The sequence below is a fragment of the Sebastes fasciatus genome, chromosome 21 (genome assembly GCF_043250625.1).
Source record: "Sebastes fasciatus isolate fSebFas1 chromosome 21, fSebFas1.pri, whole genome shotgun sequence".
Lineage (NCBI taxonomy): Eukaryota > Metazoa > Chordata > Actinopteri > Perciformes > Sebastidae > Sebastes > Sebastes fasciatus.
The window spans coordinates 11,049,236-11,075,329 of record NC_133815.1 but is presented as its reverse complement, the minus strand read 5'-3'; the positions used below and the strand labels follow the sequence as shown (position 1 = coordinate 11,075,329).

The 26,094-nt window shown below is 39.0% G+C and overlaps 4 protein-coding genes across 5 annotated transcripts; 2 read left to right on the top strand and 2 right to left on the bottom strand.

Annotated features, from left to right (window-relative positions):
* Positions 1 to 831: 831 nt before the first annotated feature.
* Positions 832 to 4,357, bottom strand: mix23 (mitochondrial matrix import factor 23). The gene is made up of 5 exons (XM_074622077.1): positions 4,229 to 4,357; positions 1,619 to 1,744; positions 1,373 to 1,519; positions 1,228 to 1,287; positions 832 to 1,140 (listed from the first exon to the last, which is right to left on the bottom strand). Exons 1-5 carry the CDS (start codon positions 4,277 to 4,279, stop codon positions 1,090 to 1,092), a joined length of 435 nt encoding a protein of 144 aa, XP_074478178.1. The 5' UTR covers positions 4,280 to 4,357; the 3' UTR covers positions 832 to 1,089.
* A 1,345-nt stretch (positions 4,358 to 5,702) lies between these two features.
* On the top strand, positions 5,703 to 11,062 carry fam162a (family with sequence similarity 162 member A). Of its 2 annotated transcripts, none has more exons than XM_074621243.1 (5): positions 5,703 to 5,882; positions 8,112 to 8,213; positions 8,646 to 8,763; positions 9,272 to 9,380; positions 10,240 to 10,609. In XM_074621243.1, exons 1-5 carry the CDS (start codon positions 5,840 to 5,842, stop codon positions 10,354 to 10,356), a joined length of 489 nt encoding a protein of 162 aa, XP_074477344.1. In that variant the 5' UTR covers positions 5,703 to 5,839; the 3' UTR covers positions 10,357 to 10,609. The 2 variants fall into 2 exon arrangements, with proteins under 2 accessions (XP_074477344.1, XP_074477343.1); XM_074621242.1 differs by having other exon boundaries at positions 5,705 to 5,882; positions 8,643 to 8,763; positions 10,240 to 11,062.
* Positions 11,060 to 21,073, bottom strand: kpna1 (karyopherin alpha 1 (importin alpha 5)). Its single transcript, XM_074621241.1, has 14 exons — positions 20,916 to 21,073; positions 17,996 to 18,129; positions 17,634 to 17,747; positions 17,406 to 17,505; positions 16,887 to 16,981; positions 16,523 to 16,654; positions 16,223 to 16,311; positions 16,017 to 16,116; positions 15,665 to 15,828; positions 15,231 to 15,309; positions 15,008 to 15,133; positions 14,792 to 14,919; positions 14,010 to 14,185; positions 11,060 to 13,371 (listed from the first exon to the last, which is right to left on the bottom strand). Exons 1-14 carry the CDS (start codon positions 21,007 to 21,009, stop codon positions 13,184 to 13,186), a joined length of 1,719 nt encoding a protein of 572 aa, XP_074477342.1. The 5' UTR covers positions 21,010 to 21,073; the 3' UTR covers positions 11,060 to 13,183.
* A 1,212-nt stretch (positions 21,074 to 22,285) lies between these two features.
* On the top strand, positions 22,286 to 23,725 carry nanos2 (nanos homolog 2). The gene has a single exon (XM_074621555.1). The coding sequence runs from the start codon at positions 22,740 to 22,742 to the stop codon at positions 23,232 to 23,234; it is 495 nt and encodes a 164-aa protein (XP_074477656.1). The 5' UTR covers positions 22,286 to 22,739; the 3' UTR covers positions 23,235 to 23,725.
* The last annotated feature ends 2,369 nt before the right edge of the window (positions 23,726 to 26,094 follow it).

Sequence of the window (26,094 nt, the reverse complement as noted above, 5' to 3'; positions counted from 1 at the left end):
TAATCTTAAAAAAAAATCATGTGCCTCTGTGTCCTCCGGTGTCCTCTGGTGCTCCTAATAGCATCCGCAAGATTTCACAGACTGGAGGAAAACAACCAATCAGAGCCGAGCTGGAGCCTGCCGTCTCTGAGCAGCTGTCAATCAGTCGCAAACTCCGATCAAACAGTCAAACTAGGCAGCGCTGATCAAATATGAATCAATATTCTGTTACTGTAATGCCTATTTCTCACCTCAAATGTTTTCAGAAACATCTTGTAGTGTACTGTTTAGCTGTAAAATGAGAAAGTTTGTGATTTGTCAGCCGTGTTGAGATCAGTCGAGGAAATACCAAGCACCGCTCACATGGCCAGAGCACAGTCAATAGGAACGCTCTCTCAATGAAATGACCTGTGATTGGTCAAAGTCTCCCGTCACGGGCTAGATTTTTGAGGAGGTGCAGAAGTGTAGTTATCTCTCAGAACACTTGAATTACATAATGCTTAAAAATATTCTGCCTTCTGCAGGTTTTAACTAGAAATCAAGAACAGAGGACAAATTGCAGAGTTTGTCAGTGGACACTGGATTAACTCTTTGGGCAACATGTTGGTTTGTCGGACAGAAAAAAATAGATTAATTTAAATCTGATGAGACAGACCCTTATCTGTATGTAGGACTATGAGACCTGTTGGGCCAATATGGCCAATAAATGCTGCTGCAAAATGCAACTTAATGAAACTTCCAATGTAATGGTCATATGGCTTAGACTTCTCTAAACACTGTAAGATTAGCGCAGGTTCTTAATCCCATTTTTTGGAGGTGATATTTTCAAAAATGATTTATAAACAAAAACACAATTTGAAAACATTTCATTGTCTTTTTAAAAAAAAAACTTGTTTTGTACAATGTTTCTCATCAAAGAAGCACACGGATGACGGTTTTACAGCTGTGATAATGCAATGCGACAATCACAATGGAATATAAGTGGGTTGGAGAAGAGGTCAGGGTGGTCTGCAGCCTTGCAGTCAAGACTCAGCAGCAGGTCACAGTTTCAGCTCCAGTCTGGATTCGAACCTCGAAGTGAAGCAGCGTCGCTCATCGTCAGACGGAGCTTCACTTCACCTTCGGAGGCGTGTAGTGGATTCTGCACCTTTCACTGAAAACCTGAACAGAGCAATAAGTCACATATAAGACAATGACAGAGCATTTATGTGTGAGTATATAGGACTTTACTAATAATAGTGAGCCTACCTTCAGACTTCTATCATTGACAACCTCCTCAACATTCAGCTCTGATTGCATAAGCTTTAACTGGAGACAAGGAAGGAAAATTACGTTTTGACATCGTGACTGAAAAAGTCAGATCAGTGCATCCCTAGTTAGAAACCAGACCTACTTTGGTCTGTTCCTTTCTGAGCTGTTTGATGAGTGCCAGGTTTTCGCTGTCTTTTGCTCTCTCTTCACGCAGTTGCGCCACCTCCTCAGATGTTTGGGCGATACAGGACTTGATAGCTTTGTCTCTGGTCAGATGGGCCTCCATCATCTGTGGAACGCATGAGATTATTAGTGGAACAGCTACAGTAGGATATGAAAAAAGCTGGGAGGCAACTTTGGAAACAGACACGTTATTTTAGTCACTCACAGATTCATAGAGTTGTTTGCATGTTTGTGTGGCGTCCACTTTGCCTGAGAAGGAGATTGTGGGCACGGCAGTGTTCAGGGCATGGACGATGCGGTCATCTATGGTGCGCATCACCTTCAGCACCTCCTGAGAAACACACAGTGGGGCAAAGAGACAGTCAGCAGCTGCAGTTCAACTAAAACTATCAAAGCAATGATTTGAAGGTCACAAAAATAAACTAAATATGGCCAATAGCTAAACCAAGCATGTCTCCACAATTAGGGATGTCAAAGTAATAACGCGTTAATGCAAATTAGTTTTAACGGCACCAATTTCTTTAACGCAATCGATCTTTCGGAGGTTGTAGTGAGCTCAGTTTTGAAGCTGGAGTAAAGATCCTGGTATCATATGAAACTATTTGGTACATTGGTACCAACCATGTCATATTAGCTTGTCGCGAAGGAGGTTAAATAACGCTCCAAACTTGTGCTAAATTTTGGCGAAAAACTGTCATAGCCATTTTCAAAGGGGTCCTTTGACCTCTGACCTCAAGATATGTGAATGAAAATGGGTTCTATGGGTGCCCACGAGTCTCCCCTTTACAGACATGCCCACTTTATGATAATCACATGCAGTTTTGGGGCAAGTCATAGTCAAGTCAGCACACTGACACACTGACAGCTGTTGTTGCCTGTTGGGCTGCAGTTTGCCATGTTATGATTTGAGCATATTTGTTTATGCTAAATGCAGTACCTGTGAGGGTTTCTGGACAACATTTGTCATTGTTTTGTGTTGTTAATTAATTTCTAATAATAAATATATACATACATTTAGATAAAGTAAGCACACTTGTCCACTCCCATGTTGATAAGAGTATTAAATACTTGACAGATCTCCCTTTAAGGTACATTTTGAACAGAACAGCACAAAAAATGTGCGATTAAACATGGAAAATCATGCGATTAAACAGTTTAATGGATCGTCAGCCCTACTCTTCATATTTGTGTACAGTTCCCTTGAAATTGAGTATCAAAATTGGAACTGATGACTTTTTCTCAATCAAGTGAGTTTTAAGGGATTGTTTTTCTGTCAACACCTCTAGAGGGGAATTAACACCAAACAGTGGAAGCTTCAGCTGACTGTGAGCTGTGCAGAGATGTTATATGCAAAGCGTGTGCACAAATAGATGTTTTGTGTGTTTTCCCCTTGGTATTCACTTGGTTCCCTTGGTATTCACAATATTAGACACCAATCTTAGCTTTTTGCTTTTACATGAAATAAAAGTAGGCCAGTTTAGCTGCAAGTTTGAGGCATGATGAAGACAAATAAATAACTTTAACAGGATTAGGCATCACATGCTGACCGGGTATGTTCATCAGGAACCAGAGACAGCTGCAGGGTGACTTTTAAACCTGCTGTCTGTCTGTCTGTTTTCTCTCCTGCTGGCGTGTGCCCAGAAATTTGGGCAAAACATTGATCACATTAACTATTTTTTTCTCCCATTAATTGCCTAGTTGTGGAGTTGGAAGCCAGAAGAAGTGATAGTATGCTGATCCCTTGGTAGTCACAATGTTAGACACCACTTTTAGCTTTTTGCTTTTACATCTTGAAATAAAAAAAGGCCAGTTTAGCTGCAAGTTTGCGATTTCTTTCACCACCTTGCATAAAGTAATTGCCTACTTGTGACCCCTAATAGCAAGAGTTGTGGAGTTGGAAGCCTGATGAGGTGAAAGTATGCTGATCCCTATGTAGTCACAATATTAGACACCACTATTAGCTTCATCTTGTAATAAAAATAGGCCAGTTTAGCTGCAAGTTTGAGGCACGATGAAGACAAATAAACCACTTCAACAGGTTTATGCATCACATGCTGGCCTGGTATGTTCATCAGGAACCAGAGGCAGCTGCAGCATAACTTTTAAACCAGCTGTCTGTCTGTTTTCTGTCCTGCTGGCCTGTGCAAAACATTGATCACATTAACTGTTTTTTCTTGCATTAATTGCCTACTTGTGACCCCTGGTATTCACAATATTAGATACCACTTTGAGCTTCATCTTGAAATAAAAGTAGGCCAGTTTAGCTGCAAATTTGAGGCATGATGACGCAATTAGGGCAAAACATTACATCATCTTAACTATTTTTTTCACATCCTTGCATAAAGTAATTGCCTACTTGTGACTCCTAATAGCAAGAGTTGTGGAGTTGGAAGCCAGATGAGGTGAAAGTATGCTGATCCTTTGGTATTCACAATGTTAGACACCACTTTTAGCTTCATCTTGTAATAAAAGTAGTCCAGTTTAGCTGCAAGTTTGAGGCATGATGAAGATAAATAAACAACTTTAACAGGATTAGGCATCACATGCTGGCCGGGTATGCTCATCTAGAACCAGAGACAGCTGCAGGGTGACTTTTAAACCTGCTGTCTGTCTGTCTGTCTGTCTGCTTTCTGTCCTGCTGGATCCAGTCTGGCTCCTTGAACTCTTCCAGAGCAAACACACAGAGTGAACCTCTTTAAGCAGCTCTCACAGGAAATAAACAACACCACGTGTCAACCTTTTAGGAGGTTATGATAAGGATCATTAACATGTCTTGACAGGTTAACACAGGTGGTTTAATTAGAGGTTAAATTACCTGAAACATTGAGTAGTCCTCACAGTTTAGAGTCCCACAAGGCGCCGCCATGATGGACTGAAGGGGTCCTCTCTGGGCTGTTCTAGACAGCGCCTGAATGAAAACCCATCTACCTCAATATATATAGCCACATTATATTATATTTCCTATGTTTAGATATATTTTCTGTACTGTTTTTGTTACATGTATTTCATTGTTTTTATTGGATTGTTTTCCACTGTTTTTTTTTTTCTGCACATTTTGTGTACTTCTTGTTGTTGTTTAACTTTTGCTGTATTTTTTTTAAATTATGTGAGTTTAGATCTTTCTTTCTTTTTTGTTATTGTTTTTTTTTCTCCTGGGGTTGAGGGTTGGTTTTATATATGTGCAAATAAAATAAATAAGTAAATACATTTTTTTATTGCGGTATATCTTAAAAGACAATGTCTCTATTTAAATAAACACACCATCTAAATAATAACATATATATAACAGTTACATAACTTGTGATGAAATGCTCTGGTGTTGTGTTAAAAGTTGGTTTCCCGTCGATTTGTACCCCCTAACCCAGGGGTCAGGGGTCAGCAACCTTTACTATCAAAAGAGTCATTTTAGGCAAAAAAAATAAAATAAATAATAATCTGTCTGGAGCCACAAAACATTTGATCATTGTGATGAAGGTAACACAGTTTATAGTCTAAGTATATAGTATATAAGTCTAATGCAGTGAGGGACAAAGTGCAAATGTATGACGGAGTATTAGGGCCACATTGAGGGAAAAAACATCTGAGATTTACAGTATAAAGTCGGAATATTACAAGAATAAAGTCATAACTTTATGGGAAAAAAAGTCGTAATATTACAAGAATAAAGTCATAACTTTATGGGAAAAAAAGTCGTAATATTACGAGTATATAGTCATAACATTACGATAAAAAATATGTAATATTACGAGAATAAAGTCATAACTTTACGAGAAAAAAGTCATAATATTACGAGAATAAAGTCATAACTTTACGAGAAAAAAAGTCGAAATATTATGAGAATAAAGTCATAACTTTACGAGAAAAAAGTCGTAATATTATGAGAATAAAGTCATAACTTTACGAGAAAAAAGTCGTAATATTACAAGAATAAAGTCATAACTTTACGAGAAAAAAGTCAGAAGTTTAGTAGAAAAAAAGAAAATAACACGTAAAATTACTAATTTATAATATTATGACTTTATTCTCATAATACTACGACTTTTTTTCTTGTAAACTTCTGACTTTATTCTCGTAATATTACGACTTTATTCTCAAAATCTCAGATTTATTTTTTTCCCCTCAATATGTGTAAGCCTAATGCTCATACCATAAACCTACAACAATGACAAATAAATGTGAAAATGTAAACAAAAGAAACAGGTCCACAGGGAGCCACTGGAGAGGGGACAACAGACTTGAAAGACCTGTATTGTTGTTTTTGATCAGGCATACAGCAGAGGCTCTTATGTGACGGGGTCTTTGTTGGGTTGTTGATGCTGAGTTGACTTTCAGCAGCTGAAGAGAAGCTGACTGGGTTCAGGTTGTTACGACGCACTTTAATGGCTTCAGAGACACGTTGTACTTCTTATACTCAACATAAAACAACATGAATTTCGTCAGATCTCGCCTTTCCATCGGAAACTTCATAGGTTCGTATCTTTAACTGTAATATCTGTGTTGTTTTTGATACATAACCAGCCACTCCCACTTGGTATTTGTAACTAAACTAAAGCTAATCTTACATTTAGCAGCTGCCTTTGTGTAGCGAGCTAGTTAAATAGATATATGTTTTACCACGTGTTCTTTGAATGTCATAATTCCAGTGATCTGGCTATGAAAGGTGATCGTTTGGTTATAGTACCTGTGTTGTGAAATGTTTAGTTCCTGTTCAGGTTTAATCCTCCCATAAAAAAAAGCCTCACTAAAATACTTTGACCTACCAAACTTTAGTTTTATTATTATATGATATTTCTAGGGTTTGTTATCCTGACACACCTCCAGTCTTATTATGAAAGTGTGTCCTTATGATTCACATGTTATGAGGTATCTTGTTAATGCTTTAATGCAAAACATAGTTTGTTGTGATATTTTAGTTTCTAAAATTACTTTAAAATCAACAAACGAATTGTTCACTAAAAAGGCAGGGCACAGGCCAAGCTTGAAGCAGCTGAGTATTTTCTCAAATAATCATTTGATCTATGAAATGTCAGAAAATTGAGAAGAATGCCCATCTCAATTTCCTAAAGTGACTTCCTGAAGTTGTTTGTTTTATCCAAGAAACAGTCCAAAACCCAATGAGAGTCAGTTTACTATCACATAAGACAAATAAGCAGCAAATAAGCACAACTGAACAGGCTGGAGCTGTGAATATTTATCATTTTTGTTTCTAAAATGACTTTAAAATCAACAAACAGTTGCTGATTAATTTTCTGCTCTAATCATTTCAGCTCTAATCATAACAATAATTCATGCAAAAATGATAAATATTCACAGCTCCAGCCAGTTCAGTTGTGCTTATTTGCTGCTTATTTGTTTTATGTGGTAGTAAATTGAATCTCATTGGTTTTTGGACTCTCTGTTGGACAAAACAAGCAACTTCAGGAAGTCACTTTAGGAAATTGAGATGGACATTCTTCTCAATTTTCTGACATTTTATAGATCAAATGATTATTTGAGAAAATACTCAGCAGCTTAACCTATCCTGACACACTTCCACGTCTTATTATGAAAGTGTGTCCTTGTGATTCATATGTTATGAGGTATCTTGTTGGTGATTTAATGCAAAAATGAGTTGTTGTGATATCTTTTGCATGAGTTATTGTTATAATCAGAATCAGACAACTGGTCTGCACAGTGTTTGAGGGTTGCAGGTGAGACAGAGTCTGGGCCGGCTGCTTTGCGGGGGTTTTGTCCTTTGAAGAGCCTGTTGACTTCCCCCTCCTGGATGGACAGAGGTGTGAAGGGGGGGGAGGGGTGTGCACAGGCTGGGTGCTTGTGGAGAAAGCTGGGGGGTGCTGGTGTTGGCTGCTGATGGCTGATGGCGGGGGGGGAGGAGAGGAGATGCAGTCAGGACTGTCACTTCGTCTGTCGAATCTGCAGTAAAACTCATTCAGCTCATTTGCCAGTCGGAGGTCATTCGTGGAGTGGGACGGTTTGGGCTTATAGTTTGTGATCTGTCTCAGCCCTTTCCAGACTGAGGCAGAATCATTGGCTGAGAATTGCTCTTCCAGTTTCTCAGAATACTTAATATAATAATAATAATAATAATCTTTATTTGTATAGCACCTTTCTAAACATAGTTTCAAAGTGCTTGCACAGATACAATGAAATACAGACAAAATAAAAACAACAATAAAAGAACAAAACATAAAGAACAAATAATGAGAAAACTAAATCCCGTAACCAGTGGTATCAAAACAATAAGTTAATACACATAAGCCAAAAGAGGACAATATAAGGTGTGGGAAAAGGTGCACCAAGCTCTTGCCTTAGAGTTAAGAAAGCCTTTTTTTGTTATTTGTTATAATTAGAGCTGAAATGATTAGAACAGAAAATTAACCAGCAATTGTTTGTTGATTTTAAAGTAATTTTAGAAACAAAAATTATAAATATTCACAGCTCCAGCCAGTTCAGTTGTGATCATTTGCTGCTTATTTCTGCGTATTTGTCTTATATGATAACAATATATGGACTGTTTCTTGAACAAAACAAACAACTTCAGGGCATTCTTCTCAATTTTCTGACATTTTATAAATCAAATGATTGTTTTAGAAAATACTCAGCAGCTTAACCTATATTATAAATAATATGTTTAGCCTATTCTTTCCTCCAATTCACTCATGTTTCTTTTTTTCTTTTTTTTTTAAATATCTCATCAGGTCAGAGGTGCAGACAGGTCACTGAAACATGGAGCCACAGAGGGATGTGCAATAAACCACAGGAGGTCAAAGCAGAGCCTCCACCTGCAGCCCCAGCACCAGGTAGAGTTTTGGATCATATAAGAATAGGATCATATAAAAGTCCCGTCCATGATTTCTCTGTCGTGTGAGTCATTAATGCTTCAATCAGACAAGCAGTGAGTGTCAGAGAAGGAACACACAGAAGTGCTTTTCATTTGGGATGAGCTGTAACTATTTAAGAAAGTTGTATTTCTCAGAACAAGACAGAGAGATGATTGCCAGAGGATTTTGTACATCACGGGTCACTTGTTGCCGTTGAAAGTGTGTGAAAGTTTTCTTTAAGACCCAGAGGGACGCTGGACACAGGAAGCGGGGTTACAATCTAGGGTGATGGAGCTAACAACTGGGGCTTGTGAAACTGAACTTTTTTTCTTCAAGCTGTTGGTTTGTGGACTTAAACTCTCTCTGTTTGTTCTTTCCAACGTGTGCTTTCTTTCTTTCATACAGCAGCAGCAGCAGCACCTCGTGCCGGGTTCAGACTCCCAGGCTACAGACCCTCAGATCTGGACAAGAAGTGCCTGGTCTGGTCGGGACGCTTTAAGACAGCCGACCAGATACCAGAGCTTGTGTCGTAAGTAGCCTCTTCCTGTTTATACCAGGCCTCCCAGCACGCTCGCGTCTGATTGGCCTATTTGCGTGATTTAGTTACGATACATCACAAGAACAGAGCTGGCTAACTGGATGAGCGGCGGTGCTGCTGGGGGTAGACGATGTTCCAAGATAGCTGCAGTTCAAACAAGGCGTCTGCTTTTGGCTGGAGGTAATTACTGTTGTTCCTGAAATCAGGGTGGAGATCATATCTGATCTGCTGCAGTGATAAAAGACCCGATTGTCACGTATACAAACTGCAGACCTCCCACCTCCTGCACTCACAAGGAACCACATTTTTTTTACAATTATGCCATAATTAATGTTGACACAAAAGACTGGGAGAAGCATGAATAGCTGGTGGTGACTGTTGCCATCGTATGAAGGAACATGCACGTCACATTTACATTGTTTTTTGATTAGAATATTGTTTTAAGTATTCAAACATCCGGCTATACTGACGTTTGTTTGTGCACCTGTCTGTGCCACAGGTTTGAGATGATTGATGCTGCCAGAAACAAAATCAGAGTGAAAGCCTGCTACGTGATGATGGCAACCACAATAGTGGCCTGTCTGATAACGGTGATCATGGGCAAACGGGTGAGTGACAACAGATGACCGCATTGTGTTTGCATGCATTGTTTTTCAGGGGGGAACTCTTAGTTGAATGGTTTACAACAATGTGAAAGAGCAGTTTTTGTCTCTGCATTAAAGGGTAACCTCTGTATTTTTCAACCTGGACCCTCTTTTCCCATTTTTTGTGTTTAAAGTGACTAATAACTAACAATTTCTGAAACTGGTCCAGTATTGAGGGAGGATGCTGTAACTGGCAGCTGCGAGGGCAAGTGAGTAGCGTTACTGTAACATTACGTCTACTGAAAGTGCTTACTGACAGGCTCAGATTGTTATTATAAGTGTCAACAACATTATTGGAAAAGGACCCTACAGAGAAATAAAATGTTTTCCTACCTTTTGCTTGATCCGGTCGGTTCGTTATTGTGTCCCGCTCAAGGAAACTCTGGATGTATTCCACTATTCCACTGTTGTCTTCCAGCAACACGAAAGATTTCAGAAAGAGACTTCTCCTTGAGCGAGACTCTTTCCATAATGTCAGACATTTATAATAACAATCAGAGCCTTTTCAAGCACTTTTAATGGATGTAAATGACAGTGCCAGCTTGCCCCATTAGCACCACACTGCAGCCTGTGTGAAGCTGCCGTCTGCAGCGTTCTCCCTCAATACTGGACCAATTTCCGAAATAGTTTTGTCAGTAAGAAACAAAAACATGGGAAAATAGGATCCAGGTTGAAACGTACCAAAGTTACCCTTTAACCATCTTGTTCTACACAAAAAAAATTGAAACGTTAGCGTCGTTTCCTACGTATTTCAGGGCAAATATCATGTGGAACATCAGACATTTGTTTAAGATCTTATCCATAATATCTCATGTTGTCGCAGGCTGCAGGCAGGCACGAGTCCCTGACGGGTCAAAACATGGAGAAGAAAGCCAGATGGAGGGAGGAACTACAGAGGGAGAAGGAAGCAGCTGTTGCTCTGTCTGCGAAGGCTCAGTGATGGAAGACAATTAGTCCCGGCACAATCAGTTTCCCCCCCAATACTGGGCCAATGGTGTCCCCCTTCTTGCTGTATGTGTCACAACTTCAGAGCCCTCCACTCCCATCCTAGCGAGCGACCAACAGAGCAGTCGGTACTTAATAGTTCTGCAACTTGGAGATTGACTTTAACACACATCGATGGATCAGTTAGTAATTTTTGAAAGCCAATGTAAGGTTTTATCTTGTCAGTGAATACAGAGGTTATAAACTGGCACCTGTTTTTGAGGAAACTTAATCTAGTACTGTGATCGAGGTTTTAGGAGTTTATAACTAATTCTTGACATTTACTACACAGCAAAATAATGATTTTCAGACAAGAAATTAGTTGACGCACCGATGAAGTTTTCTATCCAATAAATGCTTCTAGTAACCTTTCAACACACCTCTAAGGCTCTCCAACATAAATACAGTAGGTATTTCTGTTTTTTAAATTTGCCTCAGAGGCAACAGTCCGCCTTGTGAAGACAGTTCAGCCCTGAAGGGTTTCAAATGGTCTTCAGTTTTCTTAAAGGAAAATGGATCAGGCAAGATCCATCTGCACAATGGTTTGTTTTGTCCTGATACTTGTGTAATTAAGCAGGTTTGTTCATGACTGATGTTACATCTGTTTGTATATAGTGAACACCAAAAAAACATCAAATCAATAAAGTATTGCTCCTTGACAATTCCTCTGATTTAATGACCTGATCTGGTTTTCCAGTGCAACTCTAAACCCAAAAGGTCTAAATCAGTTATTTTTCATTATTTATAGACTAGACAATTAATTGAGAAAATACTCTGCAGATTGATTAATTAATAATGAATGCACAGAGGAACTATATTTCTTTAGCTGTATGGCAGCGATTTGATCAAAGAAAATGCTTCCCAAAAAAGATTCCCCCTGTACACAAACTACAATGAAACTGATTCACTTACACTGTGGTTCATGAAACAGCTTTTATGCAAATGGCATAACAGGGGACAGTTGCACAAACTCAATACAACAAACAGTAATTAACATGTAGAGCTGGTCATCTCTTGCAGAGATTTTTGATAAAAGTAAGCAATGTTAAGAGGACTTGGTAAACAAACATTCAGTTTTGCTAACTAAGGTGATCACCAGTAATTTTCAAGTTTTTAATCTGGATTTTTGTTGAAATTATCTGGAAGGATTCCTGGAGAATAAAGATTATGGCACCGTCAGCAACATGGCAGATGCTAACCCCAACTAAAAAACATTGTTTTTTATAAAATGGACCAACTTCAGACCCAATAGCTGATACATGTTTCGATGGTCAAATTGTGAAGTACTACCTGAACATGTGTTGGAAAGACATTTAGGCTGCTCACAGCTAAATGGACAATTTTCCAAGAGTCTGATTTACTTTGTCACAATACAGTTCTTCTAGCTTTGCTGAGGCAGCATCATCTACTGATTGTAATTAGTGTGCTAACAGTTTCAGTCCACAATCTGCTTGAGTCCCTTTGTGGGCAGGGTAAACAGTGACGTACATTGTAATCCTTTTCAAACCAGAAAGGGGCCGAGGAGGATTCAGACCACACCTCTTTACACCTTGCTTCCTGAGGAGGGAAGAGCCGAGTCATCAACCAATTAAATAGTTAAAGTAAAGCCTACGGTATATTCTCGAAGAGCAGGCATCGGTCCTGAACTAAAGTGCAGCAAATGAAATGAAACTATGGTATAAGATAAGAAAAATTCCCGCTGGTCTGCTGCTGGACAGATTCCAGGGTTAAATAGTCTGTTTTTGTCTCGTCCAAGTCTGTCCAATTGTCTCAGTGCGAGGGAAGACTCCAATTCCCATGGTTCCATGGGGTTATTCACATCACACCAGAGGCAGTCTAAACTCTTCAGGATGAAGCCTGTGCAGGTGGGAAGTCCCGTTACTGGATAAAGGAATGCATGATATGAGATCCAGGAGGGAACGCAAGCAGCCTGGTTTGTCACTGACAAGCTCCACCCTTCAGCGACACAGTCAAGTTCCTAATTTGTCCATCTGTGGTATCCGATGGCCGGAGAGAGGAGGCGAGAATTCAACCTCCGTTTTTGAGTTGTTTAAGTGCCTTTAGTAGAGGTCAGTTGAGTCCTTGGGTTGGGACTGGCCACGTGGCCCCAGTGTGGGCAGTTCAGTCCAAAGACCACAGTCAAACATGTGGTCAACGTCTCATGGTCAGTCCAGTGTTTAGGTTAGATCATTCTTCTCTATGTGTGTGTGTGTGTGTGTGTGTGTGCGTGGACAGGAGGGGGGGTGAAAATCACGTCCATGTCTGTCTGTCTTGTGAGTCATTAATGCTTCAATCAGACAAGCAGTGCAGTCCTACAAACTCCCACTTCATCAGAGATGGGGGTCGCCAATCCAAGAAGTGCTTTTCATTTGGGATGGGCGGAGGAAATCCAAAAAAAGTACGACGGTGGTGTTACAGGGACAATCTGCTAGCAGGAGACCCCGGGGTGGGGCTTCAGGCGCGGAGGTGAGCTCGGCGCACGACAGAATGATGAGTGAAACCTTCACAAACTGGCTGACAAGACTGCAGAACTTGACCCACGTTGGACGTACGCGCACACACACGTGCTCCTGTAAATGTTTACATTTTTAATAATCATGATGATGATTAAATCAATCTCTCTGACGATGAGGAGGGAAGGGGAAGGAGGAGGAGGAGGAGGAGGAGGAGGAGGGGAGCCGAGGGTTTGTCGTAACCCTTGATCATGGCAGTGGGCAGAGAGTGAGAGAAATGAGCAGATGTGAGGATGAAGGTGGAGCACATGGAGGTGGGAGGATTTAGCATTATAGCTGAAAGCCTTCCATCGGGGCCTCGCACTGCTGGAAGAGGAACTGCTGCTGCTGCAGATCGACGGCCGGAGCCAGAGACGGGTCCTCGTCTTCAGTGTTGAAGTAGCGCTCGATCAGGTCGAAGGCTTTCTGGTAGATTTCCTGGTTCTCGTGGCCCTGCAGGAACTCCAGCTTGTCCAGACCTGAGAAGAAGGGAGGTAGAGCCGGCAATTGAAATAATTAATAAACAGCTCATTGATCAGGTTTAACTGTCTAACTTCCGTTTCCAGCATCTCAAATGTGAGGATATACTGGTTTTCTCTGGTTTGATATCACTAGAAACAGAACATCTTTGGGTTTTGGACTAGTGATGTAACCTTGGCCTCTGGGGAACCATAATAAGTATTTTTTTTCTAGAATTAAGGATTATTCAGTTTTATTGAAAAAAATAATTAATGACGGAAACAATTGTTATTTAAGCTGTATAAAATGTGCAATTAATTCAGGGAAAAGCTGGACTTCATATGGCTTCAAAGCCTTCAGAAAAGTTAACAAGGTCCATCATCGCATACATTTTTGCTAGATTTCCATCTAAAAGTATGTTTCTGATTAGTTATTTCTAATAAGTTCTTCTTCTTCCAGTGTAAATGAAAACAACAAACTGGTCATCAATGTCATAAAGTTGTAAAACCATGCATCTTTGGTTTGTTTACTATAGACTCAACTGACATTTTTCCTTCCTGAGCAGACGAATATTTGAATCAAGTGGTTCAATTTAGAATTGCTTAAATGTAGGCAGCATGAATGCAATCGTATTAATCGTGTGTGCATGTACACTCACCATAGGCCTCTTCAATGAGTGCACAGTAAGGGTTGATGCCTCCTCCCCTCTTGGCCTCCAGTTCTCCCAGTCGCAGGATGTTCTCCAGGCCATTTAGAGCCACCTGAACTATTTTGGAGTCCATGAGTGTGAGCAGGTCACACAGAGGTTTTATGCAGCCGAGATCCACAAGGTGCCTGCAGGGGGCAACACACACACACACAGATAAAGAATCAAACTTTTATTACTGAGCATTTAGCACAATTACAAAGCAAATAACTGTCTTTGGCTCAACAATGGACACAATTTTAGTAAACAACACATACTGCACCAAAAGATAATTCGACACCACTATGATATAGCAGCTGAAGGAAAGTCTCCCTACTGCCTTAAAAGATTAATACTAGTGTAATTAAAAGCATTAGCTCATTTCCTATTGTCTAGTTCACATTTTCCCCTATCATTTTGCAAAGCAGGGTGTATGTAGCTTTGAGATTTTCTCTATTTCTATTCAGTTTGTCTTCAGTTTTAAAGTACAAAGTTTAAAGCCTTAAAGCCACTTTGAAATTATCAAATAATGCCCTATATAAGATGCAACAGACTACTCCATACTCTTATGTGCATTCATTCTGATTGGAAGAGCCAAACGCTAACACTGTATTATTACTGATCTGTGGTCACTAGCTCTTAAAATGTCATCCGTTTGAAAGGAACAAGCCACAATTCAGTGTCTGTGAGACTTTGGATATACTGGTGTCCACACTGGTTGTACACTGTATGTTAAACTGCATCAGTGGTCTTACCTAATTTGCTCTGCGGAGCCCCCTGAGGTGGCGTTGGTAATGGCCCAGGCGGCCTCCTTCCTTGTGCGAAACTCTGCTACCTGCAGGATAGTGATAAGAGGAGGCAGCAGGCCCGCATCTATCACCATCTAATAAGAGGGGAAAAGACTTGATTAGATGACGGGAACGCTCATGTCAACTTTCCAAGTTATTCTGTGGGACGCCACACACACACACCTGTATTTGTGCTCGGTTCCCTGCGGTGATGTTGGAGATCGTCCAGCAGGCTTCCTTCTTGATGGACTCCTTGGGGCTACTCAGGAGGTGAAGTAGGGACTGCAGCGCTGAGCAGTTCAAAATCACCTAGGCAACCACAAATTACACACACAAAGTAAGAAATATTGATCTAAAGGTATTCAATTACCTTCCCCAAAAGTAGCATAACTTGATGTGTGTGTACCTGTGTCTGCAGATCATCTCCAGTAACTATGTTCCCAACAGCTCGCAGTGCAGGAGATACCACCTTATAATCAGAGTGCCTGGAACAAAGCACAATTATAATGTATGATCAGATGTTGTTTTGCCCTCAGGATGGTAGAAATGTTAAACTTTATTTTCTGCTGCAGCAACTTAACGGTGCGTTTATGGTTCTTTGTCACATGGAAATACTGTATAGTGTTTCTTATCCTGACTTTTACAGTTTGTCACAGCTGGTAATGCATTAGTCAGACTCAAATACCGTCCGGGAACATTCACAACACACCCACATCTGGATTGTCACACCCAAATGTAGTGGTGACTGAGTGAGAACATTGCTCTTCTCCAAAAAATTAACATCTAAGTTGTGTAATCTTTTAGAATTGTAAAGTATACAGTATGTGTTTAAAGCCTTACATCAGTAACTCCACCAGCCTGCGACAGACTCCTGAGTCAATAACAGCCTGGATTTTGTCATTGGGGCCATCAGACAGGTAGGAGAGCGCCCAGCATGCATCAGCCAGGATGTCTGTGTCATTGACGAACAGCAGCCAAGACAGCACACTGAGACACGGGGACACCTGGGAAAAAAAAGAGATGAGGTGGGAGGGTTAGGGGAACATGTGGGTGTTAAGTTCAACGGGACTTTTCCAGTTTAGATATAAGCGACTTCATACAGCTTGTGACCTTGAAAAGTGAGATATGATGTACTTTAGCAATGTGAGAGGTGTGCTGTTGCCATAGTGATATGTTTATCTTGGCAAATTACCTTAGTGAAGTCTGGAGGTGGGTTCTTTCCTCTGCACAGGTTTGAGAGCGCCCACACTGCATTCCTCATCATCGTTAGACGATTCTGTTTGGCCAATAACCTGCAAAAGGAGCATATTTTACTGAGAATGCAGGAAAGTTACTCTGTATTTTATAGTGTAATAACTAGTTATATGAGGAAGACGTTGTCATTGAGTTGCTACTTACTGCACCAGGGAAGGCAGAATGTTACAGTCTATGACAAAGTCTCTGCATTCTGTACTGTCTCCTGCTATGTTTCCCAAGGCCCACACTGCCTGAGGGGCAAAGAAATCATTCACGTCAGTCTATAAACAACATTGAAATGTACAATATTCAATGACAGGATTATGTTTTATCCAACCAGGCAGGTTAAATAAATATATATTATTTACATCAGTAAGTTACGATGGAGAAACATAACAAGAGAAGTTTAAGTGTGGGAAGTGATGGCAAGAAAAAACATCGGTACGTCTGAATCCTCCTTACCTGTTCCTGTACATCTTCAAAATCCGAGCTGAGCATCTCTATGAAAATGGGCACAGCTCCTGCCTGGATTACCACCCGAGTCTGATGGGATGTGCCCGATGCAATATTGGTCAACACCCATGCAGCCTCAAACTGAAACAAAAGTCAAAATATATAATATGTATTACATATTGATCACTCAGGTTAGATTTAAAGGTTCTCTATACAGGATTCAGAGCATCAATATAGTAGCAGCACACAACTATTTGCAATGTAAAGATATGGTAGAGTAATACCTGAGTATGAAGCTAACTCTGTGTGTGTTGTAATCCAAGCTTCTCTGTGCACACCTGCATCATTACTAAGACATAATGAGGAAACATACCTGCAATGTGCAGTTTTCTCTCCTCTTCAGGAACTCAACGAAGCGCTCCACCACCCCTGAAGTGGCAATGACTTCATCGATGGGTGGGTTGGGTTCTGCGTAAGACATAGAGTAGAGGTGGACAATATGACAAAAATGAATATAGCAATACTTATAACATTATCTTGACATCAATAGATTAAAACACACTCAAGTATTCAAAATTGCATGATAAACGGTTCCTTTCATAGTCAAATTGAATATTACTAGTTTTATGGAAGAAAACTAGCCTGTGTAACTGATTTACTGTTTATATAATGTTTGCATAAAACAATGTATTATTCCCCATGTTCATGGCATTAAATTGTCATCCAGCTCTCGTAAAAATAAGAAAAGATAAGATATTCCTATATTAGTCCCACAGTGGGGAAATTTGCAGTGTACAGCAGCAAAGGGGATAGTGCAGAGACAAGAAGTATCAGTGAGACAAGAAGTATCAGTAAAAAATCAAGTATCCATGAGGAACTATGGCACCCTTACCTTTAGAAAGGAGCTTCCTAAAGCGCTGAGTGCCTATTAGCTGCTGCTCAGGAGTACTGGAGAAGATCATTTGACTCATGTCTTCTGAGATCACCCCACCCTGTACAGCAAAAGAGATGGTTATTTGATAACACACAGACGAAATGCTGTCATACGACATCATACGTGTAGTAAATGACGTTATCGCATGTAGATGGACAGCAGGATTATTTTCGTTTCTCTTCTTACCGTGAGTGGGTCCATGTTGTTAGCCTGGGACTCCAGGTAGCCGCTATCGGCCATACCATCGTCCTCTGGGAGGCCATCATCCTCCACTGTGGCAACATTCCTCCTCTTAAAGAGCTACGATAGAATAATATTTAAATCAATTATTTTAGTATTTCTAAGTATATTTATTCTTCACCATTACATTGATAGGAACACAACATGGGTTCAAGTTTACTCCCTGACATTAGCAACACTGGAAGGACATAAATTAGGTTATTTACGTTCAATCTACCAGGAGAACGATTCTACCTCCACAATATGTGGAGGTAGTAACTCTTCCTCTGCTGAGGAGGTCTAAATGACTTCCTCCACACTTTGCTCACCTGTTCATCCTTCTTCTGTTTGCGAAGCTGTAGGCCTTCCTCTTCCCTCCTTCTTCTCATCTCATCTGTGTTGAGGGACTTGTTCTTGTAGCTCTTGAGTCGTGCATTGTCCTTACCCTGACTCATTGTGCAGCCTAGAGAGAGATGCAGAAATATATGTTATGTAGACAGACTTAAGATAAGGTTGGAGAAAATCTTTTTAACTTCCCAAATCTGGAACTAAATATTGTACTAATAGATACAAAATCCTATTTTACCCCACCAATAGTATAACAATTCAAGATTGAAGATTCCAGATGTTTATTGTCACGCCGGTTATACAGGTACAATCGTGTGAAATGCTTTTTGCTGGGAAGCTTAAAATAAGTTATATTACAATTATAAAAGGAAATACTTTGTACAATAATCATAATAAAATATATCTTATACTGTATATGTTCTTAATGTATATGTTCTTAATATGCCTGTATATGTTCTTAATATGCCTTGTACAAAGTATTTCCTTTTATAATTGTAATATATCTTATTATTTTAATGGAGCTTCCCAGCAAAAAGCATTTCACACGATTATACCTGTATAACCGGCGTGACAATAAACATCTTGAAGGCATATTAAGAACATTTACATTTCAGGAAGTATGAATGTACATATATAAGAAATACATCGTACAAGGCATATTAAGAACATATACAATAAGAACATATACAGTATAAGATATATTTTATATATTAACAATGCATGTATGTATGTATCTTTAGCCAAAGTATATTAGAGTTAACAGTAATTAGGGAACCAGTTTTCTGCATGTGTCAATAAAGGATTACCAAAACAAACACTAATAAAACTATCTTGTATTAGTCAAAATCCTATTTTACACCATCATCTGCAGGACAGATAATAATGCACTATACTAATTTGTAACAGTCTCTTCTGCACTATATTCACTTTTTTCAATTGTGGTGTATCACAGCTGTTACCCTGCACTATATTCAGTTTTAACAGTTTTCTTCATCTCCTTGTATTTTTATATCTGGTATATTTTTTTGTACTTTGCACTACTAACTTTTTTGCTGCCTTTTTACTAACATGTTTTGCACTATGGAACTGTGATGCTGGAAACTTGAATTTCCCTCGGGATCAATAAAGTTACTATCTATCTATCTATCTACTATATCTATCTATCTATCTATCTATCTATCTATCTATCTATCTATCTATCTACTATATCTATCTATCTATCTATCTACTATATCTATCTATCTACTGTATCTATCTATCTATATCTATCCATCCATCTATCTACTATATCTATCTATCTATCTATCTATCTACTGTATCTATCCATCTATCTATCTATCTATCTATCTATCTATCTATCTATCTATCTATCTATCTACTGCATCCATCTATCTACTGTATCTATCTATCTACTGTATCTATCTATCTACTATATCTATCTATCTATCTATCTACTGTATCTATCTATCTATATCTATCCATCCATCTATCTACTATATCTATCCATCTATCTATCTATCTATCTATCTATCTATCTATCTATCTATCTATCTATCTATCTATCTATCTATCTACTGCATCTATCTATCTACTGTATCTATCTATCTACTGCATCTATCTATCTATCTATCTATCTATCTATCTATCTACTGTATCTATCTATCTACTGTATCTATCCATCTATCTATCTATCTACTGCATCTATCTATCTACTGTATCTATCCATCTATCTATCTATCTACTGCATCTATCTATCTATCTATCTATCTACTGTATCTATCTATCTACTGCATCTATCTATCTATCTATCTATCTATCTATCTATCTATCTATCTACTGTATCTATCTATCTACTGTATCTATCTATCTATCTATCTACTGTATCTATCTATCTAATGTATCTATCTATCTATCTATCTACTGTATCTATCTATCTATCTATCTATCTATCTATCTATCTATCTACTGTATCTATCTATCTATCTATCTATCTATCTACTGTATCTATCTATCTACTGTATCTATCTATCTATCTATCTATCTACTGTATCTATCTATCTACTGTATCTATCTATCTATCTATCTACTGTATCTATCTATCTACTGTATCTATCTATCCATCTATCTACTGTATCTATCTATCCACTGTATCTATCTATCCACTGTATCTATCTATCCACTGTATCTATCTATCCATCTATCTATCTACTGTATCTATCTATCTATCTATCTACTGTATCTATCTATCTATCTATCTACTGTATCTATCTATCTACTGTATCTATCTATCTACTATATCTATCTATCTATCTATCAATTGTATAACAATGCATGTATGTATGTATCTTTAGCCAAAGTATATTAGAGTTAACAGTAAGTAGGGCACCAGTTTTCTGCATGTTTCAATAAAGGATTACCAAAACAAACACTAATAAAACTATCTTACGTTAGTCAACTATCGTTTACATAGCTAAATAGGACTGCCACAATCATCACAGCAAGCACTTCAACCAATTAGGGCATCTAAGGATACTTAGCCAGCTAGCTGGTTAGCTTATGTTAGCTTTATGTGTCTTGACACTGCGTGATTAATAAGCTACCAAACATATCCAATAAGAATATGCTGCTTCCTCTTGTCGATCCACACATCAGCAAAGTGTAAAACTATATAAAACGAACGAGGGAAAAGGACTACACTTGTGTCAGCTAGCTAATGTCATAGCTAGCATGCTAACAGTGGCTAAGCTAACAGATGCTAAGCTAACGTTAGCTCTGGTATGTAATGCGACAATGTTTTTCCACGTTTTCTCGACACTACGAATTAAAGTAGCTTCTGATAACAAAGCGTTATCATACACAGACTCCTAAATGCATGTATAAGGTGTGTTATTGTGAACTGACCTGTCAGATCTGGCTCTGTAATCCCCTGTTTATTGTTATTATTACTCGCTAGGCCACCGTCTGAACAGCCGTCGCCGGGTCTGCTACTGCGCATGCGCAACAATTCCTCCGCACTTATTGACACTCCGCCCCGCCTACGTCACGCTTCTGCGTAGCTGCAGCCTCAAAGCATTCAAAAAGGACTAGTGATGGGAATTTAGGCTCTTTTTAGTGAACCACTTGAATCCTCTCACCAAGAAGAACCGACACATCACTAACAAGGACCAACTTCAAGGAGTATAGGGATGCATCTGTCGGCCCCTCAGTTGTAGCCCACTAACAAGCAGGCCAGGTGTTCATGTGAAAGGTGCATAAACCTTTAACAATGATACTTTGTTTGAAGTGCAGACACACTCTCTGGCGCCAGAGGTCATCAAATGGAGTAGTGGCTCGTCTGTGCAGTTGCTCAATTAACAACACATAATATATGACAGGTGCTCACATGAACACATTCAGCAGCAACACACACATCATAGGAGAGATGCTCACATGCAGCACAACCAGACAGACATGTACAAGAATTATAATAATCAATATTATCATCATAATATTTTTCATTATCATCATCATCATATAGGCTAATCTTGAAAACAATTTACAACCATTCATAACAGACAGATAATAGAGATGTGATGAAATAGCAACGTAAAAACACAGGCTAAACAGGAAAAAAGTAAGGAAAATAATGCCCCAATAAAATACTAATAATATAATAATAATAATAATAATAATAATAATAATAATGATAATAATAATGATAATAATAATAATAATAATAATAATAATAATAATCATATCATCTTCTCCTTTTTCACATGATCATAATCATCCATATTCTTGAAAACAATTACTACAACATTTTCATAGTAAAGGGATATATATAGGATATAGGACAGGGAGATGATAAAATAGCAAAGCCTAAAAAAGAAAAGGTAATATCGGCACACAAAATCATCAGAAAAATATTAGTCAAATAATTTTCATTAAAATTTCCATACATGACATTATAATATGCTATTATTATTATTATTATTATTATTATTATTATTATTGATAATGATAATAATAATAATAATAATAAGTATAATAAATATAATAGATAAATAAATACATAATTTATTATTATTATTAATAATAATAATTTTTATTTCTGCATACTTTAAGATATACACGTTCCTAAATACAATATCTCTCATCTGACGATGCCATTTAAGTGAAGTGTGTGTGTGTGTGTGTGTGTGTGTGTGTGTGTGTGCGTGTTTGTTTGTGTGCGCGTGTGTGTGCGTGTGTGTGCGCAGTTGTGTTTGAAGGATAAGATCAGGCTTCTTTTTTTTTTGCAAGTGACTAGATGATTGCTGACAATCAGAGTCAAATAGTGCATAAACTCTGTCTGACCTTTCAGCACTTCAGCACAACAGGTGCACTATATCTGCAAAACTACCTTACTAACTACTTACTAAAATAAGAGTCCATAAAACGTTTTTATTTCAAAGAATACCTATTTGTCTTGTTCATTTCCTTAATTGTATTGGGTTGCATGTCATAATTTTAATAATAAAGCCTCAGGACCAGACTTTCTGAGATGAAAGAAAACACTCCAAACTGCACAACATGTGTTTTTTTTTTTCTGTCTCCAGACACCTGTCCTCGATCTGTCCTCAGCCTATAGATGATCCACACATTGTTGCAATTTAAAGCCATTTAAAGCCATTTAAAGCCATTTCAAGACGTCTACAAATATGAGACGCTCCAACAAAACACACGCACAAACTTCTTCAACAAAAAATGACAACAATGCAAAGACAGAAGGTGCAGGGCTTCGACATGTGGCACGACTACATGGAGCTGGGCAGACTGCTGCAGAGGCTGAGCGACAACCGCGAGGAGAGTCCCAAGAGAGAAGCAGCCACCTGGAGCCACATCCAGACCTCTTCTCGGCGGCAGACCAGCAGCAGCAGGATCTCCGTGGAGACCAGCTCAACCAGCAGCAGCAGGAGCTCCGTGGAGACCAGCTCAACCAGCAGCCTCTCGGACACCAGCTGCAACGGGACTTCCTCAGACTGCTGTCGCTTCTGCAAGCAGAACGGAGAGTCTCCACGGGTGTACCGGTCACACCGGCTGAAATCAGACGACGGGAAGGTGTGCTGCCCAATCCTCTGGAGCTACACCTGTCCTATCTGTGCAGCCACCGGAGACCGAGCTCACACACGCCGCTACTGCCCTCAGGCGGAGCGGGGAGAGGCGGTGAGGATGCTGCCTGCAGCAGGCTCCAGCTTCTAGGACACTGTGCATGGAAGACTGAGGAGAAAACAGTTAAGAAAACGTGTTTTGACCCATGTGTTCATGTTTACACAGACTGTTGTATGGTTTCTAAGTAGTTTGTGAAAAGTGAAATGTTTTGTTGTTTTTTATGCATTGTGTTGCTGTCATTCTGCAGCAGACAGTATGCTTTTTGAATTGTGTTGCATGTCATTCTGCAGCAGACAGTCTGCTTTTTGAATTGTGTTGCATGTCATTCTGCAGCAGACAGTATGCTTTTTGCATTGTGCTGCTGTCATTCTGCAGCAGACAGTCTGCTTTTTGCATTGTGTTGCTGTCATTCTGCAGCAGACAGTCTGCTCTGCTGTGGGGAGCCTACAGAGTTAGTCAACAACAACCTTTTTACAACGTTAAAAATGTTATTAAACCATGAAAGTGTTAATAACTGGCATTTTTGGAAATGAGAAAACTGGCTTTTTTTTTAAATCAAGAATAAATATGGTAAAAAGTTAGTAGTGCTTTCTTCTTCTTGTTGTAAAAGAAACTGGTTCAGTTTCTGTTGACAGTTATGGATAAGAAAGATATTTTCAAATATAAATGTGCGAATGGCTCTAATAGACAAAACAAACAAGTAAATTTAAGTAAATTGAGGTAGATTCACAGCTAGATAACTTTTCTAATAGCAACCAGTCAGCATTTCATAACTCACTAATTCATAATTATAAAAGAGCGAACTCTGGTGCCACCTGCTGCTTTATCAGGTGATGTTTAATTGCTGTTACTAAACAGGAGTTTATGAACAATGACCCCTCTGAGAGAGAGTTATATCATAGATTTTTTATTGTTAGATTATTATAATGCTTTAGATGCATTTTAATGTTGTAGCTGACTGAGGAGGTTATAGGCTCTTTTACCTTCTTCATACACAGTTAGTTTAGTTTAACAGTAACAATGTGGTATATTCTACTGCACTGGTTCCCAACCTGGAGGTCACGACCCCCACCAGGGTTCATGTTCTTGATTTTAGGGGTGTGAGACAACGCTTTTTTGTATGTGCAGTTGGTGTCATGTTCTGGCTGTGCCAGTCTCTTGTTATTATTTACTTTTGTGATTTTGGATTTGGTGTCTTTTATATTATTCCGGTGTTTCCTGTTTTATTTTGGTAATTCACTCCTCCTGTGTCTTGTCTGGTTTTACTTCCCTCCTTTGTTTGTTTTCCCGCCTTTTGTTGATTGTCTGCCCCGCCCTGATTTGTTTCACCTGTGTGTAATCATGTCTTGTATTTAAGCCTGTGTGTTCCCCTCTGTCCTTGTCGGTTCGTTTGTCTCCTCAGCCCCGTCTACCGTGTTCCTTGTTTCCTCCTGCTCTGGTCCTACTGTTCCTCCTGCCCGTGTTTCTCGTATCTTCTGGTTTGTAGTTTCGTGTTGTTCTCAGTTTGTTTTTTTGGTGTGTTTTCATTTGTACTTTGTGGTTTCTTTGTACTTTGTTCCCCTCCCTGTTTTGTGGTTTTGGATTTTTCAGCTTTATTAAAGCTCGCTTTTATTTAAAAACTACCTGTCCTGCCTGTTACTCTGTGATTGGGTCAACTTGGTAAACTCACTACACGACAGAAGATACGAGAAACACGGGCAGGAGGAACAGTAGGACCAGAGCAGGAGGAAACAAGGAACACGGAGGACAAGGTAGACGGGGCTGGGGAGACAAACGAACCGACAAGGACAGAGGAACACACAGGCTTAAATACAAGACATGATTACACACAGGTGAAACAAATCAGGGCGGGGCAGACAATCAACAAAAGGCGGGAAAACAAACAAAGGAGGGAAGTAAAACCAGACAAGACACAGGAGGAGTGAATTACCAAAATAAAACAGGAAACACCGGAATAATATAAAAGACACCAAATCCAAAATCACAAAAGTAAATAATAACAAGAGACTGGCACAGCCAGAACATGACAGTTGGCCTAAATCTCAGCATTTCATTAATTTCTGTGAAGAAAACTAAATGATATTGTTATTTTCAAAGTGTGGATTATTATTTAAGATATAAACAGGATAAATGCACGGTGAAGACCTGAACATAAACTATATTAACAGACCCTCTCCTCTGCTAAACAGCCTCGTCCTGCATTAGACATGTTTGTCAATTAAAAAAAACATTTTTTTAAATAATAATAATAATAATAATAACAATACAGACAAAAATTGTATAATAAAGTTCCTAAAAATAACAGGAACAAATTAAAACTCATCTCTGATGCCTTATTCACAGGAAATCAAATAATCTGCTCAAAATTCATCCAAATCACTCGTTTTACACAAACATTCTGCAGTTACTGCGTTCACTATTTGGGTTAATTGTACAGTTTGTCAGTTGTTCTGTACTGCTATTGTTATGCATTGAATATAATGTGAAATATCTATAAAATGTCATTTAGTCAGGGTCGTCAGTTTACTCAATGATAGAAAAGGGGTCCTCTAAGGACAAAGGTTGGGAATCTGTTACTTAACTACAAGTAAGAGTTCAGAGTTCCCTCTGAGATGTAGTGGAGTAAAAGTATGGAAATACTCAAGTACAGTACTTCAAAAAAATTAAATTGAAAATATAAAGTAGCATAATTTCATAACATGCTGTAAACTTGAATGACCTTGTGATGAATACAGTTGGGTAATGACTAAAGTAGGCTAATATTACAAAAGCAGCAGCCAGGGAGTGGATCTAAATGCCACCCTTGATACATTTTCTCCTGAGGATTGAGTTGCGATGATTCGTTGGCTCTTCATAAAAGAACACCTGGTCTCACCTGCTGGGCCACAAACGGATGTGATTGGGTGAAATACACCTGTTACCAAACACGACCACTGGGACAAAGTCCAGC

Bases quoted from the DNA above. Each gene is read 5' to 3' on its own strand.
- nanos2 (XM_074621555.1), top strand. From the start codon at position 22,740: ATGACAACAATGCAAAGACAGAAGGTGCAGGGCTTCGACATGTGGCAC.
- mix23 (XM_074622077.1), bottom strand. From the start codon at position 4,279: ATGGCGGCGCCTTGTGGGACTCTAAACTGTGAGGACTACTCAATGTTT. The intron at 1,288-1,372 runs GTAGGTCTGGTT...CCTTGTCTCCAG, and splicing joins TCAGAAAGGAACAGACCAAA to TTAAAGCTTATGCAATCAGA. The intron at 1,141-1,227 runs GTAGGCTCACTA...TGCTCTGTTCAG, and splicing joins TCAATGATAGAAGTCTGAAG to GTTTTCAGTGAAAGGTGCAG.
- kpna1 (XM_074621241.1), bottom strand. From the start codon at position 21,009: ATGCGCAGTAGCAGACCCGGCGACGGCTGTTCAGACGGTGGCCTAGCG. The intron at 15,134-15,230 runs GTACACACACAT...GTGGTTGCCTAG, and splicing joins GAGATGATCTGCAGACACAG to GTGATTTTGAACTGCTCAGC. The intron at 14,186-14,791 runs GTAAGACCACTG...TGCCCCCTGCAG, and splicing joins GGCTCCGCAGAGCAAATTAG to GCACCTTGTGGATCTCGGCT.
- fam162a (XM_074621242.1), top strand. From the start codon at position 5,840: ATGAATTTCGTCAGATCTCGCCTTTCCATCGGAAACTTCATAG. The intron at 5,883-8,111 runs GTTCGTATCTTT...ATATCTCATCAG, and splicing joins TTCCATCGGAAACTTCATAG to GTCAGAGGTGCAGACAGGTC. The intron at 8,214-8,642 runs GTAGAGTTTTGG...TTCATACAGCAG, and splicing joins ACCTGCAGCCCCAGCACCAG to CAGCAGCAGCACCTCGTGCC.